We start from the raw sequence: 24,406 nt of genomic DNA on the forward strand, positions 1-24,406 counted from the left end.
TATTCTTGGTAATGAGTACAGTGGAGTTAATTCTGCTATAAGATCTCAAAAGAATCTAACTGTTAAATCTGGGTTCAATTGATGAGAGATAAATGTAAAATTAGTCAGGCTTAGTGTACTGGAGCAGCATATGTGGAGATCGATAGATGCTGCCAAGTGTCCAGTAAAGAACCTCTTCAACCTCAAGCTCACCCTCTGCTCTTGCTGCATATATGTCCTCACATATTGCAAGCAACCTGTATCAACATAAAGTATTCCGTTATATGTAACTTGAACAGGAGCAGAAATATCAAATTTAGATATTTTCAAGATATATGATAAAGTATCCCTTGGGATTTCAATGAGATTTTTTTCCTCTAAGGAGAGAACTTGTTCCATCGCCGAGCTTTATACCATCGCCGACTAATAGTTGTTCGCCCAAATTAGAAGAGATAAATCATAAATCGTCGGTTTAATCATTTCTTTTCCTAGTATTCAAGCCATCGTAAATCACTACCTTATCCACTGTACATAAACAAATACGCGTCGAATGGAAACAACATCGATTTAGTGTGACACTGGTGTGAAATTGAATAAAAATATATATACATGAACATACATGCATGTCTAGAATAAAAGGGCATCAATCCAAATATGTGTTTGCACCTGTCACAAGAAGGAAGGTTCTCAAATTGTATTCTCATTCTGTGATCAGAACACTGGAGTCTGATGAAACGGCCAACAGCCAGCACAAAAGTAATGTAAAGAGCCCAAATGCTGAATTTGCTCAGTGTATCCCCAAGAATGCCCTCTGATCAAACATACCAATCGAATCCAATCACACACTAATATATAAATAAAAAGAAAAAGAAGTTAATCCAAATAAAATGGTTGAACAGCTATCATATGTATTTTGCATGTAGATCTTAATAGAACTTACGTGGTGTTTCCTCAGATACAATTATGGCCACTGGTCCGGCAAACTCAAAGCATCCGGTTCCACTTAATACATCAATGTCCTTAAAAGACCACCATTCTGGTTTCCATGATTGAGAATAAGATCCCCACTAACCTTATCAACATGTAAAAAACTATCATGTTTACTGTTACCTCAACAGATAACTGATGATGAATCTAAATGATCAGCACCGGGTGGATTTATATGTGTATTGACACACCGACTGTTCGAGAAACCGCAAATCAGAGAACGGTAACCCGGTAATTTTTGGATAGATGTTAAAGATCCTGAAACTATTGGCAGTTCCATTAAACTTGCATTACTTCTGCAGGTGTAGGAAGATCATCATCTTCAACAAGTAACTGATGTTCACAACTTCCTTCCCTTTCGGTCTATCTCTCATAAATTGACAAGAGAAAATAATTCCCATGCTCCGGTGAAGAGATTCAATAAATCGGGATTTGGACGACCGGAGGAACAAGCCATACTTTGCTTGCATCAGCTTGGCAACATATCAGTTGAATGTCTATTTCGTTGTAATTGTCTAAGTAGCCTTGCGGATCGAGATCTAGATGTTTGTGCTTTACTTTGTTACATGATATCCTTTCACACAAAGTGGTCTCAAACAATGTAAGCCTTCCACTACTCGTATCTATATTGACCTGAACACTGGCTTCCCTGATGGGGTTGGCAATGTTTGTTGGGTTACCACTGCTGTACATCTGTGGAAATAAAACCCAAGCATTCCCCAAACTGTATAGATGAGTGGTTGATGCTATGGAATTCTTCCAACAAATATGGAATTTAAATTATTGGAACATCAAAAACTAAATGTATAGTTTCAGATTCTTACAGCATTGGGGCCCATATGACAAAAATCAGTATGAAGAACAAGCAAATGCCACTGCAAAACTTAGTTTTGTCTGTTTTTTTCCTTCTTGGTATTTAGATCCGCATCGCATTTGACAAGAAACAAGCTTCCATAGATATCTTCCAACTACATAGAAAGCTTAACATTAGAATGATTGAGCATGCAAGTTTCTTCAAGGAACAAAAATATTTCAGGGTTTTACATGAACAATGCATAAGCAGTTTATATATGATAGACTTACCTTCAACCAATCATACATGGTTAAAGATGTAGTTGTGCAAGACCAATCAAGTACATGTTAGGGAAATCGGGTTATTTCCCATACGGACGTAGTTTCAAAATTGACTTAACATGTCAAGATCAAAACCACCAAAGGTTGCACAGCGGATAAACCTATCAAACTATTGAATATTGAAACACAATGGAAAACCCGAATAAAAAACAATAAAGGAGAGAACACACCAAGTTTACGAGGTTCAACGAGAATATCGTCTACTCTCGGGGCACCACACCGGATGATAATTCACTATCAACAAAATATTACAACAAATGGAATTCTTTAGAATTCCCAAAGTGAGAATGAAGAAAACAAATGGAAGAGAGAACTTGTTTTGGGATGATTTCTAAAGGAAATACTTAGGCCTATTTATTGTTGAGTTTTAAGGACTAAACTTATAAATAACCTAATATTTTAGGGATCAAATATGGAATTCTCATGTTCAAAGTTTGGCCACCTACCAAAGAATTTTCTAATGTGTACGAGTTAACCACCAAATATGAAATTCTCATGTTCAAAGTTTGGCCACCAACCAAGATGAAATGTCCAATAAGTTGGCCACCAACGAAGATGAAATTTCCAACTTGCCAACTTAATTTCAAGCTAAATCTAACAAATCTCCACCTTGGCTTGAAATTATCAAGCCTACTCAACTTCTTCAACTCCCCAAATTTGTAGTGCCTCTAATTGCGCTCACAAGCGCCACACACCCGAAGGTGTTCATACTTTCAGGATGTTAATCAAGTTCAAACAATGATTGAACTTGATTACTGTTACCACCTTGGTCATCATATCTGCAGGATTTTCTGATGTCGCAATTTTCTAAAGTAGAATCTTTCCTTCTTCAAAGATCTCCCGCACAAAGTGATACCTCACGTCGATATGCTTAGTCCTTGAATGGTAGACTTGATTTTTCGCTAAGTGAATAGCGCTCTGACTGTCACAATAGAGACTAATGTGACTTTGAACAACTCTTAAGTCTTCCATCAACCCGTTAAGCCAAATTGCTTCTTTTACAGCCTCTGAAACTGCCATGTATTCTGCCTCTGTAGTAGACAAGGCCACCGTAGATTGCAATGTAGACTTACAACTTAGTGGGGCTTTAGCAAGAGTAAACAAATACCCAGTAGTTGATCAACGCTTATCCAAAACACCAGCATAATCGAAATCAACATATCCAACCACACACTGACCAAGTGTTTCATCCTGTTCAAAAACTAAACCAACATCCACGGTTTGTTGGAGATACCCTAGAATCCATTTCACAGCTTTCCAATGTCCTTCTCCAGGATCATGCATGTACCTGCTCACAACTCCAACTGCTTGTGAAATGTCAGGACGTGTACACACCATTACATACATCAAGCTCCCAACTGCATTAGCATATGGAACTTTTTCCAAATACTATCGTTCTTCGTTAGTTTTAGGAGATAATTGAGAACTAAGTTTCAAATGAGAAGTCAGTGGGATACTTACATGTTTGGTATTTTAATTCATGCCAAAACATTGTAATACCTTTCTCAGATATTGCTTTTGTGTTAAACAAAACTTCACTCTCTGTCTATCTCTGCTTATCTCCATACCAAGAATCTTTTTGGCCTCACCTAGATCTTTCATCTCAAATTCTTGATTCAACTGAGCCTTTAATTTGTCTATATCCTTTGATTCTTCGAAGCGATCAACATATCGTAAACGTACAAGAGAAGATAAATGAAAGATCCATCTTTGAGCTTTTGCAAATACACACAATGATCATATTTGTTTCTAGTGTACTTTTGCCTCCTTATAAAGCTATCAAATCGCTTGTACCACTGCCTCGGAGATTGCTTCAATCCACATAGCGATTTGTTCAGCTTACAAACCCATTTCTCACAACCACCATCTTTTTATCCTTCTGGTTGAGTCATATAGATCTCCTCTTCTAAATCACCGTGCAAGAAATTCATCTTTACATCAAGTTGAGCTAGCTCCAAATTCAATTGTGCTACCAAGGCCAACAATATTCTAATGGAGGAATGCTTCACAACAGGGGAAAATACTTCATTGTAGTCGATTCCCTCCTTTTGAGCGTAGCCTTTAGCTATCAACCGTGCCTTGTAGCGAACATCTTTCTTGCTATAAGATTCATCTTTCTTTACAAATACCCATTTGCATCCAATTGCTCTTTTACCTTTCGGTAATTGTGTCAGTTTCCAAGTGTTGTTCTTTTGGAGAGATTTCATTTCTTCATCCATGACACTTTTTCACTTATCACTTTCCAAGCTTAGTATTACTTCTTGGTAAGTGACAGGGATATCATCAACAACAACTGGAAGAGCATAGGCCACCATATCAACAAATCGAACAGGTCTACGAATTTCTCTTCTTGGCCTTATTACTGCAAGTGGTTCTGGTGTCTCCAATGGTTCTTGGGTTTGAACCTATTCATCTTCTGATTCTTCTATTGGAGTTGAAGAATCAGCTGCATCAACTTCTGGGATCATCGTCTGCTAAAACTCCATCTGTTTTGGAGTATGCTCCACCTGCTGTGGAGTACAAATTGTCTGGACAGCTTCATTTGTTACCTTCTTTACAAGGGCAGATTCATCAAAGGTAACATCTCTGCTACAAATTATCTTCTTGGTGTCTAAACACCAAAGGCGGAATCCCTTCACTCCATGGGTGATTCCCACAAAGAAAGCCTTCTTTGCTCTCGGATTAAGCTTGGATTCCTTCACATGATAATAAACAGTGGATCCAAATACATGTAAAAAATCATAATCAGTAGCAGATTTCCTCCAATGGTATTTTTCCTCCTATCGCTGATGACGACAGACGATTGATGAGATGGCCAGCATATGTCACAGCCTCAGCCTAAAATGCCTAGCCTAACCCAGCATTAGACAGCATATATCGAACTTTCTCCAATAATGTTCGATTCATACACTCTGCCACCCCATTCTGTTGTGGTGTATTTCTAATAGTGAAGTGTCGAACAATACCATACTCATGGCAAACGTCAAAGAACTGGTCACTTTTATATTCTCCTCCATTATCCGTCCTAAGACGTTTGATCTTTCTACCAGTCTAGTTCTCGATCATATTTTTTCATTTAAGGAAAATTCGAAGCACTTCATCTTTAGACTTCATCGGATACACCCAAACTCTTCTGGAAAAGTCATCTACAAAAGTTACAAAATAATGGTTTTCTCCCAAAGACGATGTCTTTGAAGGACCCCATACATCTGAGTGAATATAATCCACAATACCTTTTGTATTATGTATAGTAGTTCCAAACTTCACTCTCTTCTGCTTTCCTAGAACACAATGCTCGCAAAAGTTAAATTTGCAAGCCTTTGCACCTTTCAACAATGGAAAAATATGTATTCCGGATATAATACAACTGGGTTTCAATAAAGGAGAGAACACACCAAATTTATGAGGTTCAACGAGAATAGCGTCTACTCCTCGGGCACCACCGGATGATAACTTCACTATCAACAAAATATTACAACAAATAAAATTCTGTAGAATTCCCAAAGTGAGAGAATGAAGAAAACAAATGGAAGAGATAACTTGTTTTTGGATTTTTCTAATGGAAATAGTTAGGCCTATTTATAGTTGAGTTTTAAGGACTAAACTTATAAATAACCTAATATTTTAGGGATCAAATATGGAAATCTCATGTTCAAAGTTTGACCACCTACCAAAGAATTTTCCAATGTGTACAAGTTAGCCACAAAATATGAAATTCTATGTTCAAAGTTTGGCCACCAACCAAAATGAAATTTCCAATAAGTTGGCCACCAACCAAGATGAAATTTCCAATTTGCCAACTTAATTTCAAGTCAAATCTAACAGTACACGATGGAGTTCATAAAGGAATGGGAGAGCACGTAAATTCGGAAACCCAAGTAATTAGTTTGAGAAATGCTACTTGTTAGGAATTGCCTGTACAGATTGCTTTCATGCGGAATCCCATATCGGATTTGTATGGCCTGCAGAGCCAGAGAAATCAGCTTCGTGAGGTAGATAGCACGAAGCGCAAACTTCCCGGCATGTTTGTCAAGGCACCATTTTCCAAGCATAGTTCGTGACGGAGTATGTGAAGGGGAAAAGTGTGAAAAGATAGAATATAACTTTTGCAGTTGCAAATGAACAAGGAAAATGATACGATCCAGCACTATCAAGAAAAAGATAACCTGCAACAAGAGTCCAATTTTAATTCATTTCAGAGATTTAACCATTTAAACCATGATGTTGAAAGAATCCAAGACCAATGGCGAAAGATACCATGTTGAAAGAATAGATTGAAGAAGTAAACCAAAAGCTTTATTCATTCATCGTTCATAATACACTACACTGTATTTATATAGCAACAGAATTAGCATTAACAGCTCAGCTGAGTTTGTTAAGTTTGTTAAGTCTAGTAACTAATCTTGCTGAGCTGGATAACCAACTATGCTGAGTTGGCAACTTCCCGAATATGCTCAACACATGAACATAACATCAATGGTAAATAAATAACTTTTGACATCGAAAATTCTGTTACGATAAGAAGCTTGTTTATATAATTGATCGAATTGAGTCATACAAGCACTGAAAAATCGATTCATTTTAAGCAGCGCTCGAAGTTTTCTCAAATGGAAATTCTGTGTTTAGAGGATACCATTAAGATAATACAAACTCTTTCGGGAATTGATCTTCATGCTGATAAACTTCGAGGAACTCTCTGTTATTTTTTATGACTGCTTGATAGAAAATTGCCACCAAGAAGACGACGACTAAATCTGCACAAAATACATAGGCGTATAGGTCTATCTGTTTCTTACCTCCACCGATTACCGAAAGTATTGTGTAAGGGAACCGTATTTCTCTAAAAATATCAGCATGGTAAGCTTCTAGAATCTCACTGGTTACATCGGCAGACGGAGTTAACGACCTTTTCCATTCTTTGACGGAAGAACCTTCTGTAGGGGAGGCATATAACACCTCGAAAACAACCAGGGCAACGTTAAAATTTTCCAGACTTCGTTCAATGCTTTGAACTCGAACCCTACTTGCAGGATACATATTGAGGTTGTCTCTGCATCTTCTATCATGCAGAATCTGCAGCAACTTATTCATTTTTGATTCAGTTGTCTCAGGTTGAATGTCATCTCCAGATGGTAAGTTGACTTCCATAGATAGTTGCGCAAAGTAAGGGAGGAGTTTCAGATTCTCGTGTCAATGATATCCAATACCTGTAAGGTTTCGAATCAACACTTCTGTTGTGTTCCTTATACGTAAAAGCAGTCTCTTTATTCTCTTGATAAATCCAAAATCATATGCAGCCGTTTCCTGGTACTGACTTTCTGTAGTAAAGCTGAACTCAGCTGCCGCTGTCCATTCTCCATCACTGGTAGTTATGGCATACTGTAAGAGAGTAAACAAATACACTAAAAATAGAGGCCAATGGCTGATCACAAAGATGACATGTTCTTGAATGCCGGAAACCCCTAATCCAGAATCAACCCTGCTTCTAAAATCATCCCGATATGTTGGATGATAATTTGGTACAAGTATTGAAGCAAAATACAGACCTCGGTGTAAATTAGCATAATAACCCAGAACATGTGGCTTGGACCGGTATTTACGCAGAGAGCATATAAGAAGACCAAACAGATAAACCATGGAAAGCAAGCTAAAATTCCATAGGAAAATCAATATAAAGCAACAGTAACAAACACCATTGTTATTTGATCTCATTTGGTCCCAAATATCGTGGGATATGATCCTGATTTGCCGGCGTGCAACATTAAACATGTTCCTATCAGTATCAGATACCATCGAATGTGTTTTTTCAACATGTTCAATACCAAAATCATTCTCTTGCCTAAGTATTATCAAATAAATCCTCTTTTTCGTGTTTAATGTTCAAGAGGTTCACTAGATTCACGACTGCCATACTACCAAGAGACTGCACCTGTGAAACTCCATCACCCATCAGTTGTACTGCTGACGCGAGTTGGCTTCTCTTGCCTAAGTATTTTTCCTGAGGCCTTGAATGGGAATTAAGGAACGTGTTATCGTTAACTGTATCTTGTAGTTCATTGATCTCGAACAGTGAATCGATTGACTGCTGTCTGGAGTCCTCTACAGACAGAACTCCGGTTCTTTCACTTATAGGAGATCCATTCATATCATGAGTAAATGACAAATCGGCATCCCGTTTTTCGGGTGTAGTTTGAGAAAGATTTGAGTTTACTGAAAAATTCTAGTTTCTCTTGATTTTGCTTTCAGGAAAGGTGTCACCACAATTAATTGTGCTCATACTTTGAAGTTGGATGAGCAAGTTGAGCATCTCTGATTTGATCATTTCAACTTGTAGATTACACATGCGCTTTTGCCCCTCGGATTTACGTATCTGTTGCAAATGTGCAGTCTTCCAAGCAGCCTTCTTCTCCTGCTCACGAACTAAAGCACCAATCTTTTCTGCTTCAATATATTTTGATACATAGTCAAACTCCAAGGATGAAAACATGTATGACTGAAGTGAGATCAGAATGAATATTATAACCTCAACAAATTCAAATCTGGATGTAACTTGAAATCCGTATTTATGCAACCCGATCACTTTGTTGATCTGATCTATTTCACACTCCCCCTCACAAAAACCGCCTAGAAAAGGAGACCGGTATGCAAGGCTAAGTACAATAAGAGCAAAATTGTAAATCCGCAAGAATTTGAAGATACTATTCTTCTTCTTTAGTATTTGAAGCCTAATCCGGAAGAAAACTAGCGCAAATTCAAGGTATCCGAGGTGAAGAATATCATACTCTAGTGTTCCAGTGATCAAAATCAAAGCAAGCACAAGATCCAGTAAGTGACAATAACTATAAAGCCTCAGGTAGTCAAGAAATGTCCACAAGACTTTTGTTTCAAATGAGAGATCACTCAGACCAGATACTTCTTTTGAGTGAAACATCATTTGTTTATATGTCTGAAACCCCGAGAGACTTGACAAGCGATCCGCATGAAGTTTAAGACAAGAAAACATGAAAACAGCATAATAACTGATAAGCATTCTGGGATGATCTACTGCGAAACCTGCAAAAGGTTTTGGTTAAATAGCTTCACCGTTAAGGTAAATTAAACATAAGATTATAATGCAACAATGAAACAAAAAATGGTTGACTAATTATCACATCTAGAAACTGCTTTCTCCTATAAAAGAGTACTTCACGAATATAAATTCTTTACGCCTTTGAAGCAATCTGATTACTCATCTGTATACAGAATATATATATATATATATATATGTATATGAGTATCCTCTCTTATGATACTTCAAACAGAAATAAAAACCATTCAACTAGCTTGTTTTGAGTTTCAAATATCATATGTATATATATTAAGTAATTTTGTCTCCTACCTGACTATGCAGAGTATTTCATAGAAAGATACCGAGCCAACATTTTTGGCAATAGTCAAAATGGATATGGGAGTTTCTCCAACAGTCATCGCAAAGCACTTCAGGCTTAGTCGGGTAAAGATGCATCCAAGAAGTAAGATTCAGAAAAAAAGGCCATATACTCAAGGGTGATAACAGAGGCAAACAAAAAAACAAACAATAGCCATAATTTACTTATGATGTCCCGGTGCAAAAGAATGCAAGTAGCAAGAGATGGAATGTAAAGCGAAGATATAGCATTCAACACGGAAAAGCTGGCAAGAAGCAACGCAATCAGGTTAATCTCGAGCCCAAACAGATTAAACATATTCTCTACCCAGAACTTGATATAAACTTTCAGACTAGACTTTTGCATTGCCAACCTCTCCTTTTTCAAGACAAGAATTTGCTTTCTCTTCCATTTAAGGTTATTGTAGGAACTTCACTGTGAACGCCTGTTTGTACAGTTTCTGCCTTCAATACCTCCTACAGGATCCATGCCTCGAGAAAAGCTAGTCTTAAGAGATGGACATGAATAGCTTCTGGACTTTTTCATTTTGCTTAATAGCAGATTGGCATCTAAAAATTCTCCTCTGGTAAAAACGGTGGCTTCATTTGAGGCTATTTTGGTTGCAATAAACAAATCACAAGAGTCCTGTAACCATCCTTCATTTTCAAAGTTGCAAGGCATCTTTTCAAACCATCGAGAGACATTGTGCTGCGGAATACACGTAACAATAATCAGCACTTTTCCTCTCAAGCCAGATTCTACACCGAAGAAACCAGGTCCATACACCTGCAGGCCGAGAAAAAATGAAACCGAATAGTGTTTTTGACCAGGGAACATCTCAGCCTGGTAACCCCACATCTGAAAAGGATACTCAATCGTCACAAGCAATACTGTATAAACTAGGAGTTTCGAAGGGATCTGAGAGTTTTTTGACAAAACCATACAAATGACTAATCCGAAAAAGATAGGAAAACCCGAATGCACTAATCGGAGACAAAGATGCATAAAATACAGCAAGATATAGTATCTTTTCACTATGCCAAATTAGATGGCGCTTGAGAAAACTAAAACCATCAGTTTCTGGCACGTCATGCCTTGGCGCAAAGTTTTCGCTTTGCCTCCTCTCATAACTATGTAGCTGCACCACAATTAATACAGCTAAGGACTCCCAAATGTTATATAACATTGAAGCTTCTGGGTTATAACCAAAGGCAGAAGAAAGCTTAACCAACCCTGACAACCATTCCTGAAGCCAAGAAAACGCACTTAACCCAAATGAACACAAACACTGCAATGGCATAAACTTTCAGGAGTAGCCAAAGGCGCTTTACCGTCTTCCCTAGGAGTTGTTGTTCAGCGATCCACATTAGAAGGAAGAATAGGTAACCAAATGAAGAATAGTTAGGTGTTACTACGTAAACTGTAAGAAGGATCGTGAGAAAGACAATATAAGCTCCACATGGTCGATATATCAAAAGAAACTTCTCACCAATAGCATTCAGATAAGATCCTATCTTTCTCTCTGCAAGATCAAACAAAAATAAAATCAATGAGAAAATGAATAGGTTAATTCTAGGTACCGTGATCGGAATAGGCATGTGAACTGTCAATGACCTGATTCGATTGATTATTTACAATAAGAATTTTACACTTGATATACAGAGATAGACTAAGTTAGGAAACTCTTAAACTAGGAAAGAGACTGATTCTAAGAATGTTTGACCTAAATCACTAACATATTTACATAATCTTAGCCAATACAACCAAATTTCTCTATTTAGGAAACTGAAATCTAACACTTCCCTCAAGCTGGAAAGTGGATATCATCAATTCTCAGCTTGCTTATTAACTTCTGAAAACACTTCCCAAATAATCCTTTGATAAGTACATCTACTAGTTGGCCATTAGTGAACGCATAGGGAGTGTAAATCAGGCCACGGTAAAGTTTCTATTTTATGAAATGTCTGTCAATTTCAATATGCTTTGTATGATCATGTTGCACTAGATTGTGTACAATATTGATAACAGACTTATTATCACAATATAGCTTCATTAAACCTTCCCACTTGATTTTTAGATCTTCCAAAATAATTTTTAGCCATAAAAATTCAAAAATTCCAAGTGGCATTGCCTTAAATTCAACCTATGCATCAGATCTAGCCACAACATTATGTTTTTTACTCCTCCAAGTCACAAGGTTGCCTCTTAGGAAAGTGCAATAGCCTAAAGTTGATCTTCTATCAATTATAGACCTTGCGTAATTTGCATTAGTATAGGCTTCAAGAGTTAGCTTCTCCCCTTTTTTAAATAAGATTCTTTTGCCTGGCGTTCCCTTCAAGTACTGTAGGATCTGGTATACAACCCTAAGATGTGACTCTTTGGGGTTTTGCATGAATTGACTTACCACACCAACTGCATAGGTAATATCCGACCTATTATGAGACAAGTATATGGGCTTTCCCACTAGCCTCTGATAAGAACTTTTATCAACATATGCTTCTCCTAGTGCATCTCCAAGTCTTTGGTTGACCTCTATAAGAGTCTCTGTTGGTTTGCATCCCAGCTTTCCTGTTTCTGTCAACAAGTTAACAATGTATTTTTGCAAAGATATGAAGATTCCTTTCCGAGAATGTGCTTCTTCGATGCCTAGGAAGTATTTCAACTTTTTTTTACTTCAAATTCTTTTACTAGGCATGTCTTCAAATCTTCCATTCATTCCAAATCATATCCTGTCACTATAATGTCATCTACATAGACCAACAAGGCTGTTACTCCCCCTGAATTCAAGTGTTTTACAAACAGAGTATGATCACCTGGGCTCTGTTTATACTCCAACTTAAACATTGCATTGGTAAAACTTCCAAACCAAGCTCTTTGATAATTTTCTGGATAGAGAGAATATTAATAAACAACTTTGGAACATAAAGGATATTTTCAAGGGTGAGGGTTTTGCTTACAACAACATCTCCTTGACCAGCCACTGTAATTACCAAACCATCAACAATAGTTATTCTTTTATTACTAGGACAAGGTGTATATGAGGTAAAGTTTGTGAGGAGTGAGTCATATGGTTTGTGTCTCCTGAGTCAATGATCCAAGACCTTTTGGTGGGTATATCCGAAACTTTAGAAGTTTGAGAAGAGGATATACCTAAAAATGCTAAACTACAAGTATCTGTTGAAGACTGTTTTTCCAGTGATCCTAGCAGACTCTTTAGCTTCTCAATCTCTTCCATATGTAACTCAATAGGTAATTCTTGAGGATTGCTCTCCACTTTGCTACTTTGCTATGTGTGTTTGCCATTGTCCCTTTGGTTGCTCATTTTTAGTTAAAAAAATTTATTTGTTGTTTGTGGCCTTCCATGGAGTTTCCAACATTTTTCCTCATTATGGAGAGGTTTTTTGCAACATGTGCACCAAAGAGAGTCTTTGTTGAGTGTCCTTGTGAATTCAATTTATTTACTGTCTTCACTGGTTGGTTGTTCCGAGCCCCCAAACCTTTTTTCACTTACAACCTTTGTAACGAAGGCTGACCCTTCCACCTGACTATTTTCAATCATAACTCCTCTTTTTCCTTCTTCAGCTCGAACAATTGTTATTATTTTATTTAATGATGGTAGGTCCTCCTTTCCAAGTATTTGGACCCTTACTGAATCAATGTGTGCATGGTTTACATTTTTCCATTCCGTGAAATTTTCAAAACCAAAACCAACCAAAAATGTGCTTTGAAGGGTAACCTCCCACATTAAATACCTCGATTCACGAATAGAGAATGCTTTGAAGGAAGAAGTTGCTTAGTCAAGCTGCTTGCTCTCATCGACATGATGAAATCCATTTCTAGAAGATCACATCTAATCCAAGATAGCTACAAAAAAGTTAGGAGTTACAGAATGGAAACAGTAGCTCAGAAGTTTAGCAGTAAGTTATACTCACAATGACATAAAAGACAAAAAGAGAAAGACCAGAACAAATTTCCGGCCACTCCGACTTAGCAGATATCTTATAGAATCCAACGAAATTAGCTAGCCACCCAAAGATCCCAGAATACTCAACAGGGAGTTGGTATATAGAGAGCAAGATGACGTTCAAGCCAGCATATAACAAAAGGTACCTCCAGGACCTTCAAAATCAGACCCAAAAAATATTAAATCAATCAATGAGCCAGTTAACATTAAAAGTTAACTAATGTGAAAACGTAATCTGATATCTGTCATAGGAGTTTGAAAATGCTTACCTGAAAAGGCCAAGAAAGTTGCTTGTTAAAGACCAATCAACAAGTCCAATACTACTACAAATAAAAAATGGTAAGAAGCCCAAGAGGGATGACTGATTCCGGAACAACTTGTACAGCAGGCAACAATAAGCAGCATAAAACCCTGAATGGGAACCTTCAAATAAAAGGAAATAGGAAGATAGTTTCAAGTCAAATTCTAATGTGTATGTAACTATAGGAACAGAAGAAATCAACAATATAACTCAATAACAATTGATTACATCAAACATGGTCAAATAACTCGAGTAATTTAAGATAAAAGACCGAAATTGTATATTGTTTTGACTAACAACTCATACCAAACAGTACCGGTTGACTTTCTTAATAATAAAACTGGATTGAACTCAAAGTCATGACTTTCTTAGACAATCACGTAAGCTAAATGTAACGGTGTCGGTAAAGGATTCATTACACACTGGACAACCAAGAAGAAAGCATTAAGTTTTGGTGCTTCCAGAAACAAACAAGAAGGCTCATGGCCTATTGAACTAGGATGTTTACTGATTATTAACTAAAGTGTTAAGTAACTTATTTTTTTAAAGAAAAGAAAGGTAAATCCAAAAGTTAATGACATATAAAGAAAACAGAATATATATTGTACTGCATAACAAACCAATCTGCATTACAAAGGAATATAGATCCTCCCAAAATGCATCTCTCTGTGAATCCATGCCAAATCTACTATCTCGTATTTCAAATAACGCAACTAAAGCTGCTAATATTTGTACTACCAACTACCAAGAAATATATTACAGATGGAAAGCTCGAAGACTGATCTCTGCAAAATTCATCTCATATTAATATGAATTTATATAGAAAGAAAACATAAATCTTAATTCAAGTGTTATTACCTTTCGAAACCAATTAGCTTTTCCCATTGAGCATAGAAATGCTCCATTGGTCTCCATTCACAATCCAAACAATGTAAAATATGGAATGTGCTAGAATAGTTACCGACGAAAAGATAAGGGTATACCATGATAAAAGGGATTGCCATTGAAACTGAAAACCTATCACACACCAAAAATACTTGCTTAGAAATTCTAGCCTTAGAGAATGTAATTTCTGATCTGATTTTAGTCGTTTATGGCATGAATAAAAATGCAAGTAAGAACTAATGAAATAATTAAAGGAATGCAATCAAGAATATGATTTATCACTTGATCCTTACACCTTCCAAAGGTTTGAATATAAAACCGTAGCTTGATTGGCTATAAACACTGAAAGTTTTGAATATAAAACCATCAAGATTTTACATTATCTTTGACTTCTTGGTTGGCTGTTAACTGAATTCAGATTTAAACAAATAACAATTTCATTACATCACATACATTATTGATTGTAATTAAACGAAGTGAGAATTCAAATGAAGAGAGAACATAAGTTCTGTTCGAAAAAACTGCTTGCACATTATTGATTGTAATTAAAGGAAGTGAGAATTCAAATGAAGAGAGAACTTAAGTTCTGTTCGAAAAAACTGCTTGCTGAAAAATTAAAGAAATGTACCTCAGTCCAGAAATAATCCTTTGTTAATCTACATTGCAAGACAGAAAACAGGAAAAGTTTAGACGGTTTACCTATTTCTGGAGCTGCATATTGAATTAGGAGAAAGGTTACCAGATCAATCAGAGATATCAAACTCCGATTTAGCAAAGCAGCTGCAAAAGGAAAAGGAAAAAAATAAAATAAAATAGTTCACAGTTTCCCATTTTTGTTTTAGAATTTGACAGGTTTTCCCTTAGCTAACTCTTCAAGCTGAATGCATAATCACATTACGAGGCATTCATAAAAAAGTTATCTTTTTGTACTGCTTTCTTAGACTATCAGTAGATATTCACAAAACATTTCATTTACGGATATGAAAACATTCTGCAGTTCTGATTATCTTCAATTGATAATACTTTGATAAGGAATCAGATCCACATTATATTCTCTAATACGAAAACTGTTGGTAAAATAGACTGCTGCAAAACGAGGCGTTAGTACTGACTGAAAAATATTAAATAAAATAATCAATCAGAATGATAACCGTGTCGTGGTAAAAACCACTGCCTTAGAAACGAATTCGCCCCGATGTGTGTAATCGCTGCAGTAGGTGGACCGTTCCCCCGAGGTTAACACGGCTCTCCATAAATTCGTACACCCGAAAACTGGAGTGAACTTGGTGGTATTGCTCTTCTCTCAACTCAATCAAAACTTAAAAGATAGAAGTATTTCAAAGCAAATGTTTGCTTGGTATGATTAAAATGAATGAAATTGCTCACTATTTATAGGCTAAATAGTGAGGGCAAAATAGTCATTTCCAAATCACAATATAATTCTATTTAAACATAGAATTAATATTCAATACTAGTGGATTTAACACTTAATACTAGTGGATTTATCACTTAATATTAGTGGATTTAACACTCAATACTAGTGGAATAACCTAACTAGCATATTTCCAATGAGCATTATCAACATTCCCCACTAATGCGAAAGAATTTTTTCGTAAAGATGAGAGCAATGAAGTTAAAACATGAGAAGAGCAATAGCGAGATTAGTTGCTTAAGCACTAGTGAACGTATCTGGAACTAGTGCATAGTGACTATGAGCAATCCTTCTCTTAGATAAGTGAAACTAGTCTGACACATTCTAAGATTGGGGTAAACTCATAACACACAACTAACCCCTTCATCCACCAAAGTTCTCGATGTGTCTACAAAAAATATATACAAAAGTGTATATATATAGCTCTCTTTCCTCAGGATTCTAATAAGTGTACTAGAAAAACAGCCCAACGTTTTTCATAGAAGGTGGCTAATCCTTCTCACTTACATAGGTTATTTCATCAAGTTTATCTCAACATAAACCACTCAAACTGAGCTATGAAATAATTAAGAGCTTTTATAATAGCTCAACCTTACAAAGGGTATGGTGACTTTCTTCAAGTTCATTAAAAATGAACCACCCAAACTCTGGATAAGAAATCATTAAGAATAAATATTCAACCTCATAATTCGGTGAATTCAATATGTTCTTCTCACTAGGAACTCCCATTCAATATGTCTTTCTCACTAGGAACTCTTGGGTTTGAATTCATTAAGAGTTTAATAAAACTCATCCTTTCAAGCGGTAAGTTCATCCAGTCCTTGGCGATTAGAACTACCCACTCAACTCTGGGTTATGAACTTATTAAGAATAGATATTAAGCCAAAATTGATAAATTCATCAAGTCTTTCTCACTAAGACCACCCAAAGCCTAGGCTATGAATTTATTAAGAGCAATTAAGCTCATCCTGGGCATGCACATTATTCATCATAGGGATAGGCAGTAGGAATGTGCACTATGAGTCTTTCCATGGCTTCGTTTGACCACATGGAACTTAGATAACTAAGTTGGGTATCCACTATGAATTCCTCAACCAATGGGTTTTAGACCCATCCCCCTCGACGAATCTAGGACCAGCTTCCTACTTAACCCTTTGGTAAGTGGATATGCTAGGTTCATTTCCGACTTCACATACTCTAAAGAGAGCACTTCATTCTTTATTAAGTGTCTAATTGATTCATGTCTTATGTGAATGTGTCTTTTCTTACCAATGTAAGTTTGATTTTTAGCCACATATATCGCAGCTTGTGAATCACACAATAAAGAAATCAGAGGAGTCGGTCTTCCCCACAAAAAAATATCTGCTAACAAGCTTCTGAGCCATTTGGCTTCTTGCCCAGCTAGGTCAAGAGCTATAAAATCTGACTCCATGGTAAAACGAGCAATACAAGTTTGCTTTGATGATTTCCACGAGATTGTTGCTCCACCTAAAGTAAAAGCATACCCGCTCGTAGAGCTTGCCTCATCATTATCAGAAACCAATATCCTTTCAGTACCGTAGGAAAGCCAACAAACTCAAGTTTCCAATCCAAAGTACCCTTAAGATACTTCAGTAAGCGTTTAAGAGCAATTCAGTGCTCACCACTTGGATTATGAGTATATCTACTCAGTCTACTCACAACATAAGCAATATCAAGCCGAGTATAGTTCATTAAGAACATTAAGCTTCCGATTAATTTAGCATATTCTGTTTTGGGAAACTCTACTTCCTTTATTCTTAAAGAGATATATGCTAGGGTCACAAGGGTTCGAACTGTGACGATATCAAAACTGTCAAATTTCTTTAACACTTTTTCAAGATAGTGTGATTGACCTAAAGAAAATCCCTTTTCAGTTTTGGTAATTTTGACTCCTAAGATTACATTGACTTCTCCCAAATCCATCATCTCAAATTTAATGGACAAGAAACTTTTTGGTTTGTTAATGGACTCAATGTTAGAACTGAAAATCAACATGTCATCAACATACAAAACTTATGATGACGTAATCAGTACCAAACATCCTCGAATACACACAAGCATCCGAACCATTCACAAAAAAACCAAAACTAAGTATAGTTTTATAAAATTTCTTGTACCAGTGTTCCCATATAGATCTCCTCATCTAGATTTCTTAATCTAGATCTCCATTCAAAAATGCAGTCTTAACATCCATTTTATGTACTCACAACTTATGAATGGAGGCTAGTGCAAATAATGCACGGATCGTTGAGATGTTCATAACGGGAGAGTAAGAATCAAAGTAGTCTAAAACAAACTTTTGAGTGAACCCTTTGACAACTAGCCTTGCCTTGTACCATTGGATCAAACCACCTGGTCTCATTTTCTTCCGGAAGATTTATTTGCTACAGATTGGTTTAAATCCTCTAAGCAAGTCAACTAATCCCAAGTATGATTAGACATTATCGATTCTAGTTCATCATTAATATTGCTTTTCTAGAACTAGTCGATAGATCTTATAGCCTTTTTAAGATCCTCATATAATATTTAAGCTATATGATCAGAGAGAGTCTAAATCATTTATCTCAAAAATAAATGAAGTGATAAAATTTGGTCCAAATAGCCTTTTACTTCTTCTAGTCTCGAAATCAATTTCTTGAGAAGACCTAGCAGGAATACTAGAAGAAGTTTATAGAATATTTTCTATTTAAGTTTATGCATTTAATCTACATTTTAAGACACCCCCACATTTCTAACATTTTAGGATATCCATAAGTGTCTTGTAAAACGTGTAAACAAATACTCAATCATACTAGAGTAAAGTTTGTTATGAGTTTTAGCCATAAAACTATATTTTAACAAACTCAAGTTTTGTTTACACATAATTATATTCTCAAAGTTTTGAGAAGTTAAAGATCATTAAGATTAAAATGCATAAACCATTATGAAATAGATAATCTCTTTTCTTTCCTCTACTTAGGAAAATCACTTAAAGAGATTTAATAGCTACAACACACTTTTAGTAGCAATATTGTCTATCATATTCTCATTCATGATATTCAACATATTAACCTTAAAGAGATCATCACATATTTTATTTACTATGACTAAGTTTGATATTTCACTCAACCAAATTAATCTCTACTCTTTTAACTTCTACACTAAGTTTAAAGAGTTCTTGTCATAGTATTTTATCAATTAGAATAGTGAGCATAGAAATGAACAATGCACCAGGTAGGTTTCTATGAAAGAGAGGTGGTGCACTAGGCACGCTTAAGTACCAAGTCTTCATAGAACTAATCCTAGACATGCACTTCATACTCATCACACTACTTTCCAATAAATTATTTATAGATTTTCTCTTTCTTTAAATAAGATCTCTTTAAACAATTATGTTTGATACTTTTACTCACAATAGTATCTTATTAAGCATATATATTTTGGGATTGCACTACTACCTTATCCTTAGTAGCACTACCTTAGTATTTGCTAGTGGTTTTTCACTATTTTAGTCTTAACTAGTGGTTTATCTCATTTCACAATATTTCCACTAAGTTTAAAAGACTAACTTAAAGGCTCATGCAATATAATTCATGTATTTAAAAGGCATGAATTAACAGGAAACAAGTCTAAATAATCTGACATCGCAAGTAGAATCATCATTTCCAAATAGACTTATTCATCCTCACCATGCATGCTACTTCAGCCTTTGCATCATCATTTTTAATCAGCATGATCCCAAAATCCATCGTGACAATCTCTGCATCTGAACCATCATCTCTTTTGAATCTTCTGAAGTCAAATGAAGAATATACATGATTAGTCACGAAATTAATTTACTAACAATAATTTGATAGTGACAAGATCCTTATCTTTAGGATTTTGGTTTCTTATCTTCAAGAGATTGTGGAAATCAAATCGAATTTAACAACTATTTGATTTTGGAAAATCTTCTCATTTCAGTTTTACCAGCTCCATATTTCTCCAAATATTACACATTTCCTGTATCTTTACAAATTTCTCAAAGAAAATTATTAGTACGGTAAAAAATATTTATAACTATTTTCACCTTAGTTTTCAGGAACTATATTACCCCACATGGGAATAAGTTATTTTATATCTCCACATGAACCAAATATCACACATGCATTATCTCTCGTACCCATATATCAACTATCATCAATTCATAATTTGATGATGTATTAATTTAATATTAATCTCTCAAACCACATGATTAATATATTATTGTGCATTTATAAATGCAGACAATACAAACGTCAAAAACATTTATTCACATAAGTTACCATCATAAATTTTATAACTTATGTACCTTCATTCTTCAAGGCATTGAATATACCACTAATATTCAATTATGGTAGTTTCATAACGTTGGCAATCTAAAAAAAATATAAAGGTATATACCTGATTTTACACCTTTAATATAAATCAACCGTTTCAATGATTAAAGCATAACAATAATGCCATAATGATTATAACACATTCATGCTTAAAAGAAAAACAAAAACTATGCTTTAAACCATACATGATTATACATTAATCTCATGCATTAACTTCATGCATTTACTACGGTTAAAACCAACGTTAAAAACAAACGTTCAATAATGAATTTAATGGCTAACGTGCATAAGATTTTAAACCTTTTAATATTGTTATGCCATATACCTTTAATTCCCTTGTCTCATGTTCAGTATTTGGTTTCTTGGGCATTTCAACTTCTACCATTTTACTTCTACTTTGGCAGAAAGCATGTAATTGTGAAATACTGAAAGAAAGCTTGCTATTTAGAATGAACAACACCGACTCTTCAAAGCCTCTGTTGAGAACTCGGATTTCGAGTCCAACACGAGCAAATATTAGACAAAGCCATAATTAAAATGCAGCAGTAAAGAATTTATTTCTAAATTGTTGGTAAAATAGACTGCTGCAAAATGAGGCGTTAGTACTGACTGGAAAATATTAAATAAAATAATCAATCAGAATGATAACCGTGTCGTGGTAAAAACCACTGCCGTAGAAACGAATTCACCCCGATGTGTGTAATCGATGCAGTAGGCGGACTGTTCCCCTGAGGTTAACACGGCTCTCCAAGAATTCGTACACCCGAAAACTGGAGTGAACTTGGTGGTATTGCTCTTCTCTCAACTCAATCAACACTCAAAAGATAAAAGTATTTCAAAGCAAATGTTTGTTTGGTATGAATGAAATTTCTCACTATTTACAGGTTAAATAGTGAGGGCAAAATAGTCATTTCAAAATCACAATTTAATTATATTTAAACATAGAATTAATATTCAATATTAGTGGATTTAACACTTAATACTAGTGGATTTAACACTCAATACATGTGGAATAACCTAACTAGCATATTTCCAATGAGCATTATCAACAAAAACATGTCGAATGAAAATTTTTGCTACGATATTGGAGTTATGAAAGCATACCTATCAAGAGAAGAAAAGGCAATACAAATCCAATGAGGAACCACCCCATAATAATCTCTCCTAATCGGAAACATCATCTTTGTAGTTGCACCATAACTGAAATCCGGAACTCACTAGCGTAATACTGTATCTTTGAGGCCCAAGACAAGAGCACCCATCACAAAAGCTTCATTGAGTAGATTAAGTTCTGAAGAAAATAAGATAATCCATTTCCATATAAATCCGTGTCCTATTCATCAAATCGATGCTGCAACAAGAATCATAAAATGAAAAAAGCTTTTTTGGGTGGAAGGGATGTCTTTTTCTTCTTCTCAGAATATTACTTGAAACCAAAACTGGATTTTTGTAAACATTGATCTCAGATTTAGCCTAACATGATCTTCACTTTAGATGATAATTTAGAAAGTTTCGATCTTTGAATCTTTTTATTTAATGTATAACAATGTTAGCAAAAGTTGCACACTTTTCCAAAATACTAGGTAACAGAACATATGTTCCTCATATATATATATATATATATATATATATATATATATATATATATATATATATATATATATCCTCATATATATATATATATATATATATATATATATATATGAAATGTTACCCTTCGATGTTTCTATGGACCCATAAGATCAGTGCTCAATATGATGTGATTCTAATGACTGTTTTGACCTTGTTCAATCATCCAATAAATGGACCGGTTATTATTTTCCCAAACAAATGAAACACCCAAGAATGGGAAGCGTTGGTAAAGCAGGTACGATAAAACAATGGTGGAATTCGTGATTGAAAAATGAAGAATGTTTAAGCAATCGCCTGAGAAAAGATGCCGAACTTGAGGTTGTTACCGAAACACATAATCCTTGTCCGACATGGTGAGTCCGACGGCAACAAAGACCCCTTGGCCTACACGACAACCCCCGACCACAAGATCTCCTTAACCGAACATGGCCGAGCCCAAGCCCGACTCGCCGGTTCCCGGCTCCGGGACCTCATTTCGGACAACGGGTCTTCCCATGATTGGCGGGTTTACTTCTACGTATCTCCTTACGAGCGAACCCGATCCACGCTACGGGAGATTGGGAAATCTTTCTCGAAGAAAAGGGTGATTGGGGTGAGGGAAGAGTGTAGGATTAGGGAACAAGATTTCGGGAATTTTCAGGTGGAGGAAAGGATGAGGATTACAAAACAAACAAGGGAAAAATTTGGGAGGTTTTTTTATAGGTTCCCTGAAGGTGAATCTGCTGCAGATGTTTTTGATCGAGTTTCCAGTATGTTCTTCTTCTTCATCATCATCAAATTTGTATTCTTTTTTAATGGAAACTTTGCATTTTGCTTGAAAGAATGCTTAGGAAAGCTAGTTTCTGTTAAGAAAATTGTGATTCGGAAATGAGGAATAGGATTGCTTTTGATATATTTTTGTTGGTTGTTTCTCCTGTGTTTTTTTCTCTTGTTCAAATTAAATACTTCTGGAAATGTTATAATGGATTGTTTGAAACCTTGAAAGCAAAAATTTTCGGAAAGAAAGTTAGATTCTTGTTTTAATTCTAGTTTATTGCTTCCTTGACTACGTATGAGCACAAATTTCTTTGATGCATGTCGTTTGGATTAGGTGCCATTTTAGTCGATGTGTTATATGGATGATAATGGTGGCGTTACAGGCAAAAATATTACATAATTTACTTCATTAATAATTTTAAGCTCTTAAATTGTTTGTGTCAGTGTATGTTGTTGGGAGTTACTTTCTGGAAATCATATGCCTCGTTTGGATTTAGGCAATGGTCAAAACAGTCCTTCGGACTTGTTAGATGATGGCTCTAACGAGTGAGTTAGCAGTATTCACCGACTCAAAGGTTTAATGTAATAAAAGTAGAATGGAACCAGATGTGAGTCTCTTTTCGAGTAGATTATGATAGTGAAGCAGTTTGCATCTATTGGAAACATATCTCTGGCTTTGAGTTATTATGTTCTATGTAAGGGATACATCTTTCTTGTTTTACTGATCTTAGTCCCATGAGAATGAGCGTTAGTAATCAAATGGTAATGATCTTACTTTGGATTGATGAAAGTGCTATTGAAAGATGTTCTTCTTTTTTTTTTGGATTTTACAGGTTTTCTTGAATCTCTTTGGAGGGATATAGACTTGAATAGGCTTGGAAATGATCCTTCTCAAGAATTGAATCTGATAATAATCTCACATGGTTTAGCCTCTCGGGTGTTTTTAATGAAGTGGTTCAAATGGACAGTTGAGCAATTCGAGCAGCTATATAATCCAGGCAATTGCGAGATTCGAGTTATGGAGTTGGGACCTGGTGGAGAGTATAGTTTGGCAATCCATCATACTGATGAAGAGTTGCGAGGATGGGGACTCTCTACCGAAATGATAGAAGACCAGAAATGGCGAATCAAGGCTGACAGAACCAATTTGCATGGTCATTGTAAAGGGTATCTTAATTCGTTTTTTGACCAAGAATTAGACTCAGATGAAGATGTCAAAGAAGGATATATTGTTTCAGATAATGAATTCGAAGATGTCAAAGAAGATATTGATTCAGATAACGATTACAAAGACATTTGTGTACCAAATTCTTAAAGAGTTCAAAAGCTTTCATAAACTACCTTTTGGAAAGCCTCATTATTTGTGAATCGCTAATTTGTTAGTATTTTTTTTCTTTTGTTTTTTAGAAATCCACCATTATTTTTTGTTTGAGATAAAGAAGATGCCAAATTGAATTTTCAACATCAGCTAGCAGTGGGAACCGAGTTAAGGGATTTTGAATCACTCTATTTCTTGATCGAACCTACTTTCTGATCTACCAGAAGGTAAATTTAGCTAAACTCGAGACTGTT

The 24,406-nt window shown here is 35.6% G+C and overlaps 1 protein-coding gene and 1 pseudogene across 1 annotated transcript; one reads left to right on the forward strand and one right to left on the reverse strand.

Moving 5' to 3' along the window:
* Positions 1 to 61: 61 nt before the first annotated feature.
* Positions 62 to 21,599, reverse strand: LOC120123530 (annotated as a pseudogene).
* Positions 21,600 to 22,290: 691 nt separating this feature from the next.
* Positions 22,291 to 24,176, forward strand: LOC120123421 (phosphoglycerate mutase-like protein AT74H). Its single transcript, XM_039142324.1, has 2 exons — positions 22,291 to 22,827; positions 23,668 to 24,176. Exons 1-2 carry the CDS (start codon positions 22,383 to 22,385, stop codon positions 24,147 to 24,149), a joined length of 927 nt encoding a protein of 308 aa, XP_038998255.1. The 5' UTR covers positions 22,291 to 22,382; the 3' UTR covers positions 24,150 to 24,176.
* Positions 24,177 to 24,406: the final 230 nt, after the last annotated feature.

This window comes from Hibiscus syriacus, unplaced genomic scaffold (assembly GCF_006381635.1).
Source record: "Hibiscus syriacus cultivar Baekdansim isolate YM2019G1 unplaced genomic scaffold, ASM638163v2 tig00110393_pilon, whole genome shotgun sequence".
Taxonomy (NCBI): domain Eukaryota; kingdom Viridiplantae; phylum Streptophyta; class Magnoliopsida; order Malvales; family Malvaceae; genus Hibiscus; species Hibiscus syriacus.

Coding starts and splice junctions, on each gene's coding strand:
- LOC120123421 (XM_039142324.1), top strand. CDS start 22,383: ATGCCGAACTTGAGGTTGTTACCGAAACACATAATCCTTGTCCGACAT. Junction 22,828..23,667: donor TGTTTTTGATCGAGTTTCCA/GTATGTTCTTCT, acceptor TGGATTTTACAG/GTTTTCTTGAATCTCTTTGG.